At 44.3% G+C, this 19,447-nt stretch overlaps 1 protein-coding gene across 1 annotated transcript in view; it reads left to right on the plus strand.

Moving 5' to 3' along the window:
- Positions 1-19,447, plus strand: part of NSRP1 (nuclear speckle splicing regulatory protein 1) — a 230,780-nt gene that overhangs the window by 35,793 nt on the left and 175,540 nt on the right. Inside the window, exon 2 of the mRNA XM_069226261.1 lies at positions 16,323-16,410. Coding sequence (XP_069082362.1) covers positions 16,323-16,410 — 88 coding nt within the window. The remainder of the gene's footprint in view (positions 1-16,322; positions 16,411-19,447) is intronic.

Below are 19,447 nucleotides of genomic sequence, written 5' to 3' on the forward strand. Positions count from 1 at the left end.
GCTTGCTCCGCGGTGAAAAATTCACTGCACGCTTATCCGGAAAGACGCCGCTCGACGAGACGCCTGCGGTGCGACCGGAACTTCGACGCACGGCCTCGCCTGGACACTGCCACCCGACTCCAGAACGGAAATCGACGCGACGCCTGCCATGAGGGAGAAGATTCCCCGCACAGCCCACCGGAACGACGCTCAGCCGGAAAACAAGCCTAGGATTCCACGCACATACCCCGGGACATCTGGTAATCCCACGAACCACAGAAAGAGACTGTCCGCGCGCCGGAAAACGACGCCCGACTTCCCCGCGTGAAAAATAACGACGCAAGTCTGTGTGTGCAGGGGAGAAATCGACGCACACATCATTTTTCCACGTATCTCTTCTTCAGCGGCCCTTTGCGGAGATTTTCCACTTTAAACTAGGTACTTGGTGCTTGAAAGAGAATTTGTTTGCTTTTTAAAGACTTTAGACACTTTATATCACTTTTCAGTGATATCTCTACAATTTCACATTGCATCTTTATTCGTTTTGACCTGCAATTATCCAGATAAATATTATATATTTTTCTAAACACTGTGTGGTGTATTTTGGTGGTGCTATATTGTGTTATTGTATGATTTATTGCACAAATACTTTACACATTGCCTTCTAAGTTAAGCCTGACTGCTCGTGCCAAGCTACCAGAGGGTGGGCACAGATTAATTTGGATTGTGTGTGACTTACCCTGACTAGAGTGAGGGTTCTTGCTTGGACAGAGGGTAACCTGACTGCCAACCAAAAACCCCATTTCTAACACCCACTTTAACACACACCCCTCTGTAGTCACACTTTTATCTAATTAGTGTAGTTTGGGTTATATATCTTGTACAGCAGAAGACTATCTGAAAACACTTGTCCCATTACCAGGAGTGAGTGAGTAAGTTTCCAGTGACTCCCTCTCCTACAGTTTTGAATGCCTTTGTATTGATGTATTTATACTCATAAGGCTGATGGTGCTACTTACTGAATTCAAGGAATCCATTTTCCCTCTGGATTTTGTTGCTACGGTGCTGTGGTTGTTAGCGATTACTAGCCCCATGTGGTTCCCATCTGAGCCTTTCATTTGCACTGGGATGCAAATGGATGCACTGTAGTATTTCATCTGAATAGCCGGCTTTTATATCAAGGTCAATGTCTCTAAGTCTGGTCTTTGGACATATAAACTAATGTGAACCAACTCTTCAACTGAGAACGAGGCTACACAGTTGTTTTGCACACATGTCAGGCTTGTGTTAAAAGTAGCAAGCTGTCACATGTTAAACATTTTAATTAGAAAGTCTGTTTCCGTTTTATACATTAGCTCTGTTTTTCAGTCTATATTTGTTTCACAGGTTGATCCATGAAATCCTGTAATGGCGAGTCTTCCTACATCTGACTGCATTCTCCAGGATGGTTGATAGCTAAAGCCAAACAGTTAAATAACTCATTTTGTGAGCTACCTTCCCTGTTTACTAGTGTAAATTCAGATGTAGTTGAAGGTAGCATGCTTGTATTTGACATGTACTCCCAGCTACTTGACATATTCAAGGTCTCAATAGGTGTTAGAGGTCATATCTTTGCTTTAAAGACCAATGAACCTCCATAAGAAACAGACACTTTTAGTGTTTGTCTTCTGGGAAGTTTGGGACCAAATGAAAAGACTATTCTACTCATACATACCAAGAAGAAACATAGAATCTTTCCCTTAAAAAAATCTCTATCTGAAGTGATATCCTCAAGAAAAATACTGAGTACGAAAAGCAGGGCATATGGAAGGATGTTTGCACTAAGAGGAGTGGACTAATAGGAGTGTAGTCTGGATATTCATCCTAGGTTTTATAAGTTGTTAGGCATTTATTTAAACGCTATAAAAGTTGAAGTAAAAATAAACAATATGGGAGTTAAAATAAGTACAGAGAGCCTTCTTAGGTATTTTTCCAACCGTTAATGAGAAAATAAGTTGAAATAAGTATTGTCCTGTATTTTTTATTCACTCTGTAAGAGATTGATAACTGTTGTTCGCGTTCAGCTGCACATTTTGTATTGTTCACAGAAAAGAAAACTAAAATTGGCTGGTCCAGTTGAGAACACTTGCTTTATTTTCAAGCTTACAGCTGTGAATTCGCTCCATGGTGAGACATAAAGATAGAGGATGCCACAACTTCTTCCAGACAAGGGAAATCTATATGTGTTTAACTTATCTTTCTCAATTGTGTGCCTCACTTAGGCTCATTTCGAGACAGACATACCCTGGGGTAACAGTATATGGGTATGGGGCAAGGTCCAAGGCCACACCAACAGTTCACCTCTGGGGTGTCCGGGTGCAAAGGTCTGTTACGGCGTCAGGTGTTCCATTCACTTCAATAGAGATTGGTCCGGTCAGAAAGAGGTTTCAAGTCGGCCAGTCCTAGGACTCCACAGGTGGGGCTCTACCCTTGAGATCCTCTGGCATGTAGGGACGCTGTTGATCCACTTCTCCTCGAGCTGTGGGGCTTGGGTACAGTGGTGTCTTTTGGTGTCATGTTCCGGCGCAGGGAATACTCGCAATTGGAGGGAGTCTGTAGAAAGAGGCTGCAGCCTGTGTCAGGAAGTCCACTGTTGGCTAACACAAGGTGGGCTTTGGCTCTGGAGGGCATGGGGACCATGCTGGCATTGTTCGCCCACTTCAACTCTGGCAAGGGGGCACGGGCGCAGTGGCGCTGTCTGGTGTTATGTTTTGGCAGTCCGGAGTCCTCGTGAGTCTTCTTTGGTGCCTGCAGGGTGCAGGAAGCAGCTCTGCTATTCCAAGGGAGATTCTGATTATTTCTCGAAGTGCTGTCAGTCTTCCCAAGTTCTGGAGGCAGAACAGCTGCAGGACGAGTCATCTTTGGCGCAGTTGTCGAGGACAGCAGGCAGGCTGGAGGGGTTAGGGCCAAGTCAGTTGCTGCTCCTCAGGTCGTGCTTTCTTTTTGCAGCTCTTCGGGTCCTTCTTCTTCTGCAGTTCAGCGAATCTGAGGTATCAGGGGGTCCCCTAAATACTCAATTTAGGGACATTAGGGGAGGAAGGATAGTGGCCAATGGGCTTCTTACCCCTGGGGTCACTACACACCCTAGATGCCCACTTCCTTTATGAAGTGGGCATCACCCTGTCCCAGAATTTCTAATTCCACCTCACACAAGATAGTGGAATTCTTAAGGCTGTGTTCATTTCAGGCTGGTCACCCTAGAGATGTGTCCAGCCTGCAAATGCCTTATGCATATCTAATTTTCCCACCGGTCCAGGTGCCCAATGGGCACCTGGGGAAGAGGGTCAGTGTCTCCCTTCTGAGGGAAGCCGGATCTGCATACCAAGTGCGGTGGGCTTCTTTGAAGCTCCCCTGCCTTGGAATGCAGATTTGCAGGTCATCCTGTTGGGGAGGGGTGTGTTAACATCCCTGCCAGAGCTGACTTTGTTCCTAACCGCCCCAGAGAAAAGGCTATCACTCTTGGGGGGTGGTCAGAAACTCGTCTGTTGGTGACAGACTGGTGGACACTAGTCAGTCAGCCCACCAGCAGTTGGTAGGTTTTCAGGGGGCATCTCTAAAGTGCCATCTGTGTGCATGTTTTAATAAATCCATCACTGGAATCATTGAGAGTTTATTAATACGAGATGTTGGATACCAAACAACCCTATTTTCAGTGAAGCCATCATGTAGCTGGGGAACTCCTATTGACCAGTGCTCAGCACATGTATTTAAAATGGCTTCCATGTTATGTCTAAAAATCGACAAAGATGTAGTAGGTGCTTATTTGCTCAGGCAGACGTGCCCTCACCTGTAATATAATGCTCTCTACTGTACAGCTGTAAAGCCTGCTGTAGAGATGACTTACATGTATTACAGTTAGTGTTGGGGACATGGCACACTGCCTTACATCCTCCTGTCCAGGTCATTTCCTTTGCGAAGCTGACCTTCCTCAACAGTGTTATGACCCCATGTAAAATGCACCACGTCTGCTTCTTTAGTTTCCTCACCCAATCTCTTTTCTTTGGGGTGCGAGGTGTCCTCCTTTGCTAACCCTATCTTAGACAGGGAAACCCCTAGCTTATCCAAAGAGGTCACCCATACCTTGAGCATCACCCCCCATGACCAACAGGGCCCAGGGGGGGCTTAGCTTGCTACATACAGTGGACCAAAACGAGGTACCCTGTGTCAAGAGTCCAAGCAAATCCCAGAGGAATTACAGAGCCACCAATGACACCCCAATGCTCCCTTTTGTAGTAGTGTGGGTGAGCAGTTAGGCATATCAGAGGGTAGTGCTAAGCATATATTGCACACACAAAGGCAGTAAGTGAAACACACACTCAATAAAGACATCCAACACCAATTTATAAAAATAACATGTACTTTTTTTTTAATACATTTTGATACCAAGATCATCGGAATTGGGTGAGTACTTTTCGAGTTATGATTTTTTTTTTTTTTTCCGGTTTTTAAAAGTTGACAGTGCAATATTTAGAGCAGTAATTTTATCCTATGGAGGAAAAACATAAACTGCAAACGGTACTTAGCAGCAACTTACAGGAGCCATCTTCTGGAGTTAAGGTAACTATGGAGCAAGATCCAAGGCAGCACCAGCATGTCACTCCTACACCTTCCCTCCGGAACCCTTTTCATGGACTCATGAGAGGTGAAATCACCTCAACCACAATCAGCTCTTGCATTTCCACACTGCTTTCTCTTCCAGACCGTTTCAACTCTTCATCATCACACAAAGACACTACACTCCTCCTTGTCCCATTTCGTCACAGTCCACCTTTCTGGTATAAGGCTACTCTTTGCTGGTTCCATTTGTCTCATTCTTCATCACAATATACCCTCTTGACTCTAAAATGGCCTTTGGATTTAGACAAACCTGTCCCTGTTGGTCCATGATTTATCTTCACCCAATCACCAGCTTCACTGGCCTTACGTTCCACCTTTTGAATGTTCTGACATCTGTCCCTTAGCTTTAGTTCTTATAATGAAGCTGGTAGCAACTTTTTGAATCTTTGGTGACACACTTCACAATGGTAAGATGTGCAACACAATATTATTGACAAACTTTACAACATATTTGTTATTTTATAACACCAATCAAGTCAGTAAAGTACGTGCAGCAAATTACAAGAATGACTGTTTATTTGTAGCAGCCTGTCTTGCCAGAAACCAACTGAGTTGGTACGGAACCTGCACACTCAGGAATAAACAGTAGACTACCTGGAAAAGAAGATTCATATTATGTCTTAAGGGCAAAAGTCTTCCTTCTTAAGACTACAAGGTGAACTGAAAAATAGTGGTTTCTTTGAAGAACATCAGATTAACGGTTTCAAGGATCCCTCTGACTCACGGGCTCCACAGACTGTTGATTAAAAAAAGAGTACCTTCAGGAGAAAGGGGGAAATAGTAAAAGGTGCAGCTGCCCGGACGTGCAATTTGTGACTTTAATACATACAATTGCAATCGCAGTAGGACTCCCTGAGTGTCCTAGACTTTTTTACGAAGCTCGGCTAAGGTTTCCATCAGTCCCTAAATGCATAAAATCCATACTTATGACGTGAAGTAATCACATCCTTTATGCACCCTTTAAATATGGTGTTTTCGCTCTCCATTCTCACTGTGGAAATGCACGCACTCTGCTCCTTTGCCAAAGTAAATTACCTGCATTTCCTGGATATGAAACTGTGAGCAGTGCATGAAAGTACCAAACCTACGCGTATGTAACTCTTCATCTACTTCTGCAGGTAAGCCCACCTAGAAATCTGCACAAACCCACCCTTAATACTAAATTTGCGAATGCAGAAATTGCATAAATCTGTCAGCATTTCCTCAAATGAAAGTGCACATCAGGTTGTGCCAATCCTGATTCCTTGTGTGTAAAACGCACACAATGCTTAGTGGATTTGGTCCGAAGTCACTCAGCCAAGATGCTCTGATCTTTTAGAGCAGTGGTTCCCAACCTGTGGTCTGGAGACTCCTGAGGGTCAGCGAAGTCTCCTCAGAGGGTCCACAACCGCTTAGAAACTTAAATAATATTAACAGATTAGGGGCTAGATGTATCAAGCTCCCTGTTTGCATTTCTTAAATCGCGAATTTTAAGAAATCGCTATTTAAGAAATGCAAAATGGGATGTGTCAAAATTACAATTCACTAATAGCGATTTCATAGAATTCGCAATCGCTATTAGCAAATTGCGATTAGGGAATGGGACTCCGTTCATCTCTATGGGCCTGTAGGCCCATAGGTGCGAAAGGTTTTGCATTTCCGAATTTGCGAATTCCTCTTAGGAATCGCAAATTAGGTAATGCAAATCCCAGCGTGCTGGGGGCCTAAGGCCCCCTTTGATGCACCCCAAAACAATATTTGTGGGCATGTAGAGCACACACACACCCTAGGGGCATGTGTGCGCTCCATGTCATTTTTAAAAATGCCTTTTTCACATGCTTACCACAAAACTTCAATTCATGGTTATTGCATTTCCTAAATGGCAAGTTCGCATTTAGGAAATGCATGATACATGTGCACTGGTAATCGCAAATAGGTATTCCCTATTTGCGATTCACTATTTAGGGAATCACATTTTTTAAATTCCCTAAATGGAGTCACAGTTTCAGGGAATCGCTGTTTTAGCGATTCCTTGATATTGCACTGCGAGTGCCTTTCATACATTCTGAAAGGCATTTTTGCATTTGCAAACAGTGGAATTTTGCGATTCGCACCGTTTGCGAATGCTAAAACCTTTGGTAAATCTAGCCCTAGCTCCCCAGCTTTCAGTAATGACTCAGTGGGGGGCCCACGGATTCGAATTATGATTCAGTGGGGGTCCCTGTGTTCAAATAATGATAAAGTGGGGGTTCACAGAAATCAAAAGGTTGGGAACCACTGTTTTGGAGTAAGAAAATTCCCATTGGCTGCTTGCCCTTTCCTTTACTAAGGCTGGTTAGCAGATTTGACAGTGAGAATAGAGGTGGACGGCAAGTGACGGTACTAAGAGACCCAAGCATTAGGAAGCTAAGGGAAATGTGTGTGTGATGGCATGAGAGACCTAAGTATCAGGACTCTCAGATTAGTATCTGAGGATGGATGTGTGTGACCATTGTAGTGAGGAGATTTGTATGAGTGGGAAAGAGAGGTTTTGGCACAAGGAACGGTGTACGACTGCGACGTGTCTGAGGGGGCAATCACTTTGATTAGGACACGTTGGCTGACATGAAGAGTTTGAGTGATTTTGAGTTGCTCGCATGCCTTCCTCCTGTCGTCTTCAGTCAGTGGTTCCGGGCAGCCCTCGCACATCTCTCATAGGCCCTGTCTGTGCCCCTCCCTATCTAATACCAATGCAGCATAAAGTTGTGATAATAGTCGTCGTCTGCTCCCAGCCAAGTCGAGGATTGGTTTCAGAACATTATGCTCTGGGGGTGCCTCTGGGAATATATCCAGATTTTCATGGCAGTATGGGCCATTCATGCATACTCTCCATTCTCACATAAACTGCCTGCACCCAGCCCAAACATTTTGTGCACTTTCTCAAAAGTAACACGCCTGCTGTTGACAAACAGGTCACACCACACGGCAGCCACCATCTTTCCACCTGAGCAAAGTCCTATCTTTGATTATGTTGAGCAATAACAGCATAGGATCTGCAAACAGAGATCTCCTCAATACAGTGCTCACCACTCTTTTCCAAACCACCCCCATCTGTGATGTGAGGTAGGGTTCCCTGTGGCATACTCTGCCCCATCTTAAATGCCCCAGGTAGCGTATAGCGTTCCTACATGCCCGCAATGAGGGTCTTCTCTCAGTCACTACCGTCCTTGAGCCATTGGACCGAGTGCTCTAGTCTTATTGCAGCATAGTAAAAAAATAAATCAGGTAGTGCCAGTTACTAGAGTGGACAGTTTAACCCGTGCCCGTGTTAAGCTATCAACCTTGAAAAATGTAGTCTTGTATACTGCACATGAAGTTCTTTAAGTCATACAGTCAGCGCAGCAAAATCTGCATTTTTGCAATATGTGACCCATTATGGATCGGAGTACAGATTTTCAGAACTCCATTGACTGAACCACCCTTATCATATTGAGAGTGTTCTGGGCCTTAGGGTCGTGAGTGATCTGAATCCCCAGGTACTTACAACCCTCAGTTTCCCACTTCCGGCCTAACTTCGGTAGGCGGGTATTCCAATTCCTTCCGATCTTTCGTAAACAGAGCCTTTTTTTTTAACTCTGAGTTGTTCTCAAGGCAGAGAGCTCTCAAAATTTCTCCAACTCATCAAGCAGCTGCAGTAGCGAGCAGCCTTGGTCTTTCAAATAGATCACTGCGTCATCCATATAGAAGGGCACAATATTTGTTACAGGCCCTATCACGATATCCCAAGGTTCCGTGGTTTGGACACATTGCAAAGAATATAACCAGTCTTGTTTTGTTTTCTCCATAATACACTTGTCCAAAATCACAACCCTTTGAACACTGTGGCAATGGACTCTGCATACAACAGCTTGAACCAGCCATTAAAATGCTGCCTCTCTGTGAAAGGGGAAGAGCGCCCGACCTCACGTGCAGCTAGGAAGACCCCAACAACTTATTGTGCAGCAACAGTGGTATTGCCTGCTGCAAGTTGGCAGGGATGCCATCCGTTCCAGGCGTTTTACTCTTTCTCATCTGCTCCAATGCCTCTCTCAACTCCTGCAGTATGAGTGGTGCCTTCATACCAGCCTTCTGCTCATTTGTCAGCAATTGCGCCCGCCCTTGCTCAAATACATATGTACTTCTGCTTAAAGAAAATAAAACAAAGAGCTTCGGCATGGTCAACACACGCCACAGTGCTATGTTTTGATTTGCTTTGAGCCGTAATGCACAGCAGTCCACACTGCTGTGCAACATCTTTAAAAAACATTAAGACAAATAGCTTGTGCACAGCTATTAGGCATAGGTAATGTTTTTTAAAGATGTTGCACAGCAGCAAGTGCTGCTGTGCAATTGGACTTTATGTAAGCAAAAAAAGTGCAATGATGCAGTCCACGCTGGCCGTGCCATAGCGCCATGTTTTATTTAATTTGAGCCATGTTGCACAACAGCCTGTGCTGCTGTGCAACATAATTTAAAAAAAAGTTACAATGGCAATAGGCCTCACCTATTAGCATTGCTAATGCTTGTTCTGTTTATCACTCAAGGAATGACAATTGCTACGCTCAGACTTAACAAGTATAAACGTCTGTGATAAACCAAGCAGTGCTTGTTGACATAGTCAAAGTGTATCCTGATTATTGCAGGATGTAGGACGTTCGTGCTCTCCGATTTCGCTCAGCTACCAAATCCTGTAGTATTTGATTTAGGAGATACGGCCACAGGCATAGTAAGCGAGGTAGGGAAGAATTTTCAGTCATTGAGAAGGGGTAGAGTAATTCACAAGTATGCATTCTACACCTGACTTGCTTTACTCAGCCTGCACGTTATGAAATTAGATGCCCAGAATTTCCACTTTTTAAATAAGTGACTAGACAATAACATATGAAAGCCTGATATGCAAATGTGTCTAGCAATTAAGTCAAAACAATCTTCTCTGGTGCTTTTTTCCTGATAAGTGTTCATTTGTTATAGGCTTTTGTATATTCTCGACTTTGTAACATTCCAGAGGGCTTGCTTTACAGCATAGTGTATATTAGTAATTCGGATTTAACTAGATCTGACGTGTGTCCCTTGTAGGAAGTTGGCTCTGTATATTCTATATCAAAATGACATATAGTGTGCACAGAATCCAGGGGTTCCCCAGACGCTTATCAGAGGCTAAAGTACATAATACTAATGCTCTCTTTTGTGGTAGTGTGGTCGAGCTGTTAGGCATTTTTTGTACATACACAGTAAAGAAATGAGGCACACACTCAATGACTAGCTCCAGGACAACGGTTTTCATATAGCAAAAATAAATTGTGTAACTTTATTTCTAGAACCAGAAGAACTTTGTTGTGGGTAAGTACAGTTGTCAATAGGTATCAAGCATATGTATCAAATGTATTTTGTTTGCTTTTTGTAACTAAATCAGTGTACATTAAGTTGCAATTTTCTATTTCAAACTTTGACAGTGCAATTTCCCATGTGCGTCCATACAGTCCTACAGGGGGAAAAGTATTAGTATAGTTAGCAGGTAAGTACACAACTTACGGCTTTAGTCTTCAGAGGTCATGATGTCCATAGGTCGAAGTTTAGGTTGACCCCAAAAGTGCACCAGCAGCAACACAGGGCTGGCAGAGTGTAGTGGTCAAAGTTGGTGTCAGATTTGTAATGGAATCCTATGAGGACTGGGGGTGCTCAGTAGAAAGCAGATTGCGGGTAAGTACCCATGGTTCCAGGACACAGGCCTGGGGGGGTTTAGGTCAGCACTGGGGGGCCACCGGATCACACCAAACACACACCCTCAGCAGCACAGGGGCGGCTAAGTGCAGGGTGTAAACACAGAGCTGGGCACCCAATGCTTTTCAATAGGGCAGCCCCGGGGGTCACAAAAGATGCTGCAGGCTGGGTCCAGGGGGTCTGTTCCAGGAAACCAAAGGCTGGGCAGGTAGGGCAGGCGCCTGCTGGCCGTTGCTGGACCGTCGGTCAGATTCCCCAAGGCCAGGCGGCTGCAGGGGTCTCCTTGGGCGTCTGGTATTCTTGTCTGATCTGGTCCCGGTCAGGGGGAGCTTGTGGATTCAGGCTGCAGGAGTCATTGTGTTGGCCAGGAGGGGTCAACCCAGGGTGGACACAAGGTCGGAATTGCCTGGGGACCTGCGTATCCAGGGCGGTTCTGGAGTCCTCTGGGGGTTTGTAGAGGTTGCTGGTCCTGCAGGATGCGTCACCTTTTTGGTGCAGGATTCTTTGAAGTTGCACACAGGCCGGTAGGGCTGGGGCCAAGTGAGTTGGTGTCTGGAGTCTTCTCTGCTGGGGTCGGCTTAGCAGGCCTTCTTCTTGTTTCTTTCTTTTTTCTTGAGGTCTCCAGGAATCTGGGGAGCTAGGTTCAGAGCTACCCTTAAATCCTAGATTTAGGGGCATTACAGGGGTCAGAGGGCAGTAGCCAAAGGCTACTGTCCTTGACGGTGGCTTCACCCTTCCTGTGCCCACTCCCTTTGGGGAGGGGGGCGCACATTCCTTACCCTATTGGTCCCTGCCCCCCAAACCAAGATGGAGGATTTCGCAGGGAGGGGGTCACTTCAGCTGGGGACACCTTAGTGGTGGACCTAGCCGGAGTGGTCACTCCTCCCTATTTTATCTAATTTTTCTTCCAGACTTGCCGCTAAAATTGGGGCTTCGTCCTGGGGCGGGCATCTGAAGTGCCCTGGGGCACTGTAACAGGAGACCGCCAAGTATTGCAGTTCCTGCATGGGGAAGGTGTGAAGCACCTCCACCCAGAGCAGGCCTTGTTCCTGACTCCAAAGAGCACAAAGGCTCTCACACCATGGGGTCAGAAACTTGTCTTTTAATGGCAAGCTGGCACAGACTGGTCAGCCTTACACTAAAGGGTTGGTTAAAAGACAGGGGGCATCTCTAAGATGCCCTCTAGTTGCTTCGCACAATAAATCCAGCACTGGCATTAGTGTGGGTTTATTGTGCTGAGAAGTTTGAAACCAAACGTCCCAGCCTTCAGTGAAGCCATCATGAAGCTGTGGAGTTTGTAATGACAAACTCCCAGCCCATGTTCTTAATATGGCCACACTGCACTTACAATGCTTAAGAATGGACATAGACACTGTAGGGGCATATTGCTTATGCAGCTGTGGTATAGTGCACCCTGCCTTAGGGCTGTTAGGCCTGCTAGCGGGGTGACTTACCTATGCCATAGGCAGTGGTTGGTAGGCATGGCACCCTGAAAAGGATGCCATGTCGACTTTACATTTTTCCCCCACCAGCGCACCCAATCTGCAATGGCAGTGTATGTGTGCTTAGTGAGGGGCCTCTTAGAGTGGCACAATACATGCTGCAGCAGTTAGGGACCCTCCCTGGTCACAGATCCCTTGGTACCACTGGTACCTTTTACAAGGGACTTAGCTGTGTGCCAGGGGTGAGTCAATTGTGGGAAAATGGTACAGCTTAGGGAAAGAACACTGGTGCTGGGGCCTGGTTTGCAGGATCCCAGCCTCTTTCAGTCAAGTCAGCATCAGTACCAGGCAAAAAATGGGGTTGGGGTAACCATGCTAAAAGGTGCACTTTCCTACATCCATTCATTCATTCATCAGTTGCTGCAACTCCTCCGTCTGTAGGGTTTCTCAATGTCACAAGGGTCTAAACCGCTCCATTTCCAAGAGTTTCAGGAAGCATAGGTTGATGCTTTCTATCCTCCGGCTTGGGTTCAGGGCATACGAGGATCAAGGATCCAAAGCGGAGAGTCACATGCCTCTATGTTTTTATTGCTTGAAGGCTAATTGCTCTGCGTTAAGTAACACACAGGAGATCCTGACTGGTGCCTAATGAGGTACAAATGCCTTGGATTTTTCTTCCTGTAGGCTTTGGGCTTGATAGAGTATTTTTAACTTGATCCATAAGTTCAGCAAATGCAAGTGGTGTGCTTTTACAGCTAACAAATTTTAAAGACATTAGAGAATCTCGGTTTTGTAATCTTGATGCCTGTTGTTGCGTATTTTACGAATGGCTCTTTGGATGTTGTAGTAAAGTAAGAGCTTCTTCTCGGGGATTTATTCAGATGCACACTAGGACTGGGCTAAATCACAATTTTTCTTGTGAAATTCCTTGAACATTTAACAAAAACAACTTATTGTAGCAAAATGTGCTTTGCTGGTATATCATGTTTTTCGTTAACCAAAAGGCATCTCTCATTAAATGATTTCACTAGATACTGGTGGGAGACTGGATCGAGCAGTCCCCTCTTTTCACACGAGACTCTATACTGTGCGATGCGCTCTTGGGTTGCAAAAAAAGAAAAAAATATGCAGTCACGTCATTTCAAATGTCACGAATTTCGCTGGCGTAATTAAAATTTCTCCCAGGCCTAGCAAAAACAATGATTGCTTTGATTGAAACGGAAGACGACAAAAATGAGTGCCGTTCATTAATTCGTGGTTCAAGGGTAACCATGTCCAGGTGTACAAGTGTCCTTCCTTGTCTTTTTGCCTCTTCGTATTTTTGCAGTGCACTATTTTTATTTGTATTTTATAAGCATTTCAGTATTATTCCTGGACTTGCAAAGGTATACAACTTCTTCTTTATGTTGATTTCACCCTATCTGCCATCTCTATTGACACTTTAGTTACAACAAAAACTGTATGATTCTGTGCCACTCTATTTTGTTACTCCACGCCATTGTACACCACTCAGTGCAACTCTACACCACTCAACTCTTCGCTACTCTAATGTATGCCACTGTACCGCACTCCACGCCACTCTTTACTGCACTCCACTCTGCCATTCCATTTCACTCTACGCCTCTCGAGTCCCACACTACTCCACTTCAACAATACCACTCTACTGTACTCTATGCTACTCTATTCTACACCACTGAACATATTCCACTCCACTCTATGCCACGGTACTCTATGCCACTCCACGCCACTCTTTTCTGTGCCACTCGACCCTATGTTAATCTACTGCACTCCACCTCACTCCTTGCCACTCTACTCCATGCCACTCCATTCTACTCTACAGCACTCTAGTCCACTCTGCTCCACTCAACTTCATACAGTGCCTCTCTGCAGCACTCTACTCCACTCCACTCTCCACTCCGTCATTCTACATTATGCCACTATACTCCATGCCACACCAATCTTCACTACGCAACTTTACTCTGCTATATGCGACTGTGCTCTACGCCACTCTACTCCATGCCACTCTTCTCTGTTCCACTCTTAATTTACACTAATTTACTCTACACAATTCTATTCGACTCTACTCTACACCACACTACTCCACTTCACTCTGCACTATCACTATCCCTCTCCATGCCACTCTGCACTACTCCACGCTTATCTACTGCACTCCACCTCCCTTCCTGCCACTCTACTTTATGCCCGTCTAAGCCACTCAACTCTTTGCCACTCAACTCTATGCCACTTTATTCTACTTTACACCAGTCTAGTCCACTCTACATCATTCTACTCTACTCTATGCCACTCAGCTCCACTCCATACAGTGCCTTTATGCAGCACTCTGTGCCACTCCACTCTACACTACACCACGCCATTCTACTCTGCGCCAGTCTACTTTACATTGCTTCACTCTACACCACTCCGCGCTACACTATGCTACTCTGTTGTACACCACTTTGCTCTATGCCACTCTAGTCCAGGCCACTCTACTCCACTCTAGTCTACACAACTCTATATAACTCTACTCTGCGCCACTCTACGCCACTCTTCTCTACACCACTGTACTCCACTCCACTCTGCACTACACATCTCCACACCACTCTGCGTCACTCTGCTGCTCACAGTGCCACTCTACTCCACTCTGCACCACTCTACTCTGTACCACTCTAATCTACGCCACCCCACTCTTCTCCACTCCACACAATGCCAGTCGATGACATTCTATTCCACTCAAGTGTATGCCACTCAACTCTACGCCACTCGGCTTTATGCCTCTCTATTTTACACCTCACCACCTTATCCCACGCCACTTTACTCTATCCCACTCTACTGCACCTGACTCTATGCTACTCTACTCTGTCAGTCTACACAGTGCCACTGCACACCATACCACTCCGCTATACGCACTGTACGTCACACTACCTTTCTCCACTCCACTGTATGCCACTCTACACCATTCTGCTCTAGTGCACTCAACTCTACACCACTCTATACCAGTCTAATCTATGCCACTCTATACCAGTCTAATCTATGCCACTCTATACCAGTCTAATCTACGCCACTCATTGCCACTCCACTCCAGTCTACGCCACTTCACACAATGCCACTCTTTGCCACTCTATTCTACTCAATTTACTGTAAACCACTCTACTTTGCAGCACTCCATTTTATGCCACTCTACTGTATACCTCACAACTCCACTTTATCTAGCTCTACGCCACTCCACGAGGTGCCACTCTACATCACTCCATGACACTCTACTCTGCCACTCAGCTCTACGCCACTCTGCTCTGCGCCATTCTTCGCCACACCACTCTACTCCACTCCACATAATGCCACTGTATGGCACTCTACGCTACTCCACTTTACCCTGCACCACTTTATGCACTCTACTTTATGCCAAGCCACTCTGCTCCACCCCACTCTATGCTACTCTACTATATGCCACTCTACACAACGCTACTCCACTCTACACCAATTTAATCAATGCCACTCTGTGCCACTCCACTCAGTGCCACTCTACACTACTCCACTGTATGCCAATCCAATTTACGCCTCCCCATTCTATTCCACACCACTGTGCCCCCCACTCTACTCTGTCCCACTGTATCCCATCCCACTCTACGCCACCCCACTCTATGCCACTCTACTGCACTCTGTTCTGTACCAGTCTACTCCACTCCACAACACCCTTCTCTGTGCCACTGAACTCTGTGCCACTCCACACAGTGCCACTGTGTGGCATTCTACTCCCCTCTACGCCACTCAGCTCCCCTCCCCTCGATGCCACTCTACTCTGTGCCACTCTTCACCACCATGATGAATAATCCATCAGAATAAAAGGTCCTCTCTTGTGATATAGGGAAAGGTAATCTCGGATTCTGGAGTAGTGCAGGCTGGGTCTATTTAGGCCTTTTTGTTTAGTGTTATCCTATACTACGGATACACTCCACGGTACAGTCCCTCTGCTTTGGAAGATTACCTTTCCCTATATCACAAGGGAGGACCTTTTATTCTGCTGGATTATTCATCATTTTTGGTATAGAACCACATTTGAGGTTTAACAGAAGTACTCTATGAACTGGCCTTTTTCAACTTTAGTTTCTGAGCCTTGAAAAAGTCTGTGAGGACGAAACACGTTTTGGCTGTTTCTGAACTCTCATATGCCTGTTCTAACATGTGGACTTGAATATCTTTGAGTACTAATTGAATTTCCCAATAAAAAGGATTAAAGTATTTCCTCAACTTTACTCATCTTGGACTTATTATTTTGGAGTGCCCTGGTTGCTCTTTCGTCTTGCAAAACATTTACTATGTGAACCGTTCTGTGAGTGAAAATTACACAAAATCACGTTATGCAAACGTTCATGATTTCCGGGTAATGTGAAATTCCTTAATTTCACAAATTTTGTCCGAGCCTACAAAGGGCTGTGATTTTTTTTAAATTACAATATATACTGTCACAGGGTCCCTGTCTGCGTTGCCTTTTTTCTTTGGCATAGAATAACAATGAATCTCTTTTCACAGATATGGGCTCATTATGCCAAAGAAGCTCCTGCAGAGACCTGCCTTTTTGCCAAAACATTCAGCATTTGCAGACGATTCAGATGAAGAGGTGAGGTATCGCATTATTCCTTTACTTCCTTAAGGAATGGACTATACCGACCTTGCACACAGTCACATGTTAACACACCCAAATGTATATTGTGAATGCGCTCCAAAAATATAAACAGTAGTTCATATTTTGATCACTTTGAATCGGCTATAACTGTACGAAACAGCTCAAAACTGATTATCTTTGCGACTCAACTATTTCAAAATATTCTGCAACAATATATTAACCAAATAACCTTGGAAATTCACATTCTGTCAGTTTGCCTATTTATGTGTGATTTACGGTAATATCTAGGAACCACGTGAAAGAGTATTAGAAAACAGATATCGGGAATAATTTAGTTTACAGGGTGCTCAAATATAAATAAATGAAAGAGGACAATAGTGATTACAGACTGCTAACCTTCTATATAGAGATGCATACTAACCAACTGTCTGTGTACGGAAGACCTATTGTCAGTTCACATTTGGCTTAGAGCCTGCCCACTGCTTACCATTGGTTGGCTTCATTGTCAGTCTCATATGTTTACTTTTGGTTCATTGCCTTGAGAGGGATTTACTTCCTCTTCAACTGTTTGTCCCTCCTGTGGAGCATGGCCTTCCACTGCTTGCATTTAAGTACTTCATCAGAGTGCAGGTGTTTTCCAGCAGTCTACCTCTTGTTCTTCTCTTGCCCCCTCCTCATTGCTCTGTGTTGCTTTGTCTAGCCCACGTGCTTCTCCTCCGCCTACCTCTGTGATGTGCTTGCCTGAATCTTCCTGGCTTTGTTTCTCCCACTCTGCTCTACATTGCTTTCCCTACCCATGGACTTCTGTTCTTCCCCCGCAGTGGTTTGCCCAAAGCCATGTTTAATGGTTAAGATATGTTAAAGAGATATACAAGCACCCACTTGACTTAATATGACTGCAGCAAAACTTGCCATTATTTTATTTGCCCAAAATGTGCTACATAATTATTCTGCCTCTGCTGCGGATTCCTGCACGAGTGCCACATATTTCTAAGTGCCTTGTTAACATGTTATTGTTGAATAGAGGTGGATATTATGTTCATATGCTTTGGAAGAGCATTCATGATTAAGGAAGGTTTACTTTTTGAAAGCCTCTTGACTTGATAGACATCATTTTATCATCAGTGTCAAAAATAGCCCGTCATAGGAATTAATATTTTATATGCAGTTTAAAAAAAAATATTATATATATATATATATATATTTGAAAAGAAATGGTGCCACATAAGGCACCAAATATGTATTACCTTTGATCTGTTCTCTTCTCTCCCTTCTTTGCTCCCTCTCGTAACAAAGTATGTGATTTCCAGGACCACAGGCTCCTTCTTTTTAAGTATGGACCTGGTGGAATGCTCGGGGGAGTTTTCTACCCTTCTGTTTCCAAAATACAATCTGTGGATTTTTTCAGTGTGAAGATTTCACTAAATCCAGTGTTTGAAAAAACAGGGGATCCTGATATCTACCCAGCTATTATTGAGCTAGATCCCGGATGGCCCTAGTCAAATGTGCTGTGATGCAATTTCTGCGGTTCAGCGGACGTCAGGACACAATCAGAGCAGGTGTGTAGGTCACATTTTCAGTCCCAGCAGGATCCACCCCCAAAAATGCCCCAAATAAAGGGTCATCAGTATTCCTTTTGTTCATATCTTTTTATGGCTCGGAGCTCGATGGACGTTAACAAACACCTCGATGCCAGTGCCATTGAGAAAGCAAAAACACTCATAACTCCACACGTGAATATTAGATAAGCTGCCACTAGCGAGCAGATGTTTGACTTTTATAAGCTCTGCATGTGAGATATCCACCAGTTAGGTTGCTGCTATTATACCGTGGAGCTTACTGAGTACACAGAGCTCTGTGGAGTAAATGCCTTAACCACATGAGATATTTTAAACTGCATCGGGATTGAGACTGAATGAGTGAGATAAAGCAGATTTCCTATCACGTTTGACTGGTTGCTAATTTCTTCGGGGCAGTTGACTGGCAGACTTTGCTCCTCATGACTTGGCCCTTTTCTGTTGCCACAGCATCACGCCCAAAATATGAAAGCCCAGAGTACGTTTTTTGCATTTCCAGGATTGAGTTTCTTGTTTTTAAATGTTCCCTTGCCTCCTGGTTTCCTTTCTCTCTTACCTCCGTTCTTGCATCCAGCACTGGTAGAATGTGAATATTGTCTGGAAGAATAAATATTTCAAGGGTGTAGTGTGCAGAAAAAATCTTCAAAATTATCTAGCTACCAAAATATCGATATGCACTTAATTCCACCACATAGAATTTACCCACAAGTATTCTAGGACTGTTGTTATGGTATCTAGTGTGCGCTCTTTTGCAGTACACAAGCAGTAATTTAACTCTGTCCTACAATAAATGAAAATCGAGTTTGACTGTATTTGGGACTTTTTAAAGTGTTCAGTATTTGTGTACAAATATCATTTTGGTGTGGTCTTTATTGTTCTAATTTTTGTTTTTAAAGTCTGTATTTTTATATGGCACTTTGACTGTACCTTCTTTTAATAATTAATACCTTATTTGAAGACAGATCAGTTTACAGAGCATTTTTCCAGCTACTAATTTAACAATCACTAGCTTCTCATGATCTGCAATTGACTCTCACATCATCTCTGAAAAACTTTCATGTATTAAAACAGACCCTCCTCCCACTAAGGCTACTCATGTAGGCCTTCCATTCCCTTCTATAGTTCGAACAGACCATGGCCATCAAAAACACTTGTCCCTTGAGTTATACTTGCACATTACGGCCCTGACATAATAAACAAACCCTGTAAAACATCTCGCTCCCCCTATGTTCACAGATAAACTAAATCTCAGTGATTCTAAAAATTGCCTTCTGGAAACATAAGCGCTAGGTCAATGCATTTTAAAAAGCGATTGTATTGTGTGCAAACTTTGCTTAAAGCAGAGTCTGGTTTCTCCATCTGAAGACTATTTTTAATGTTGGGTACTATATAAAATTGGGACTTGTGATGGAACATAACTGTGTATTGGTAATCGACTCAGCAGAATCAGTGAA

This window comes from Pleurodeles waltl, chromosome 3_1 (genome assembly GCF_031143425.1).
Source record: "Pleurodeles waltl isolate 20211129_DDA chromosome 3_1, aPleWal1.hap1.20221129, whole genome shotgun sequence".
Lineage (NCBI taxonomy): Eukaryota > Metazoa > Chordata > Amphibia > Caudata > Salamandridae > Pleurodeles > Pleurodeles waltl.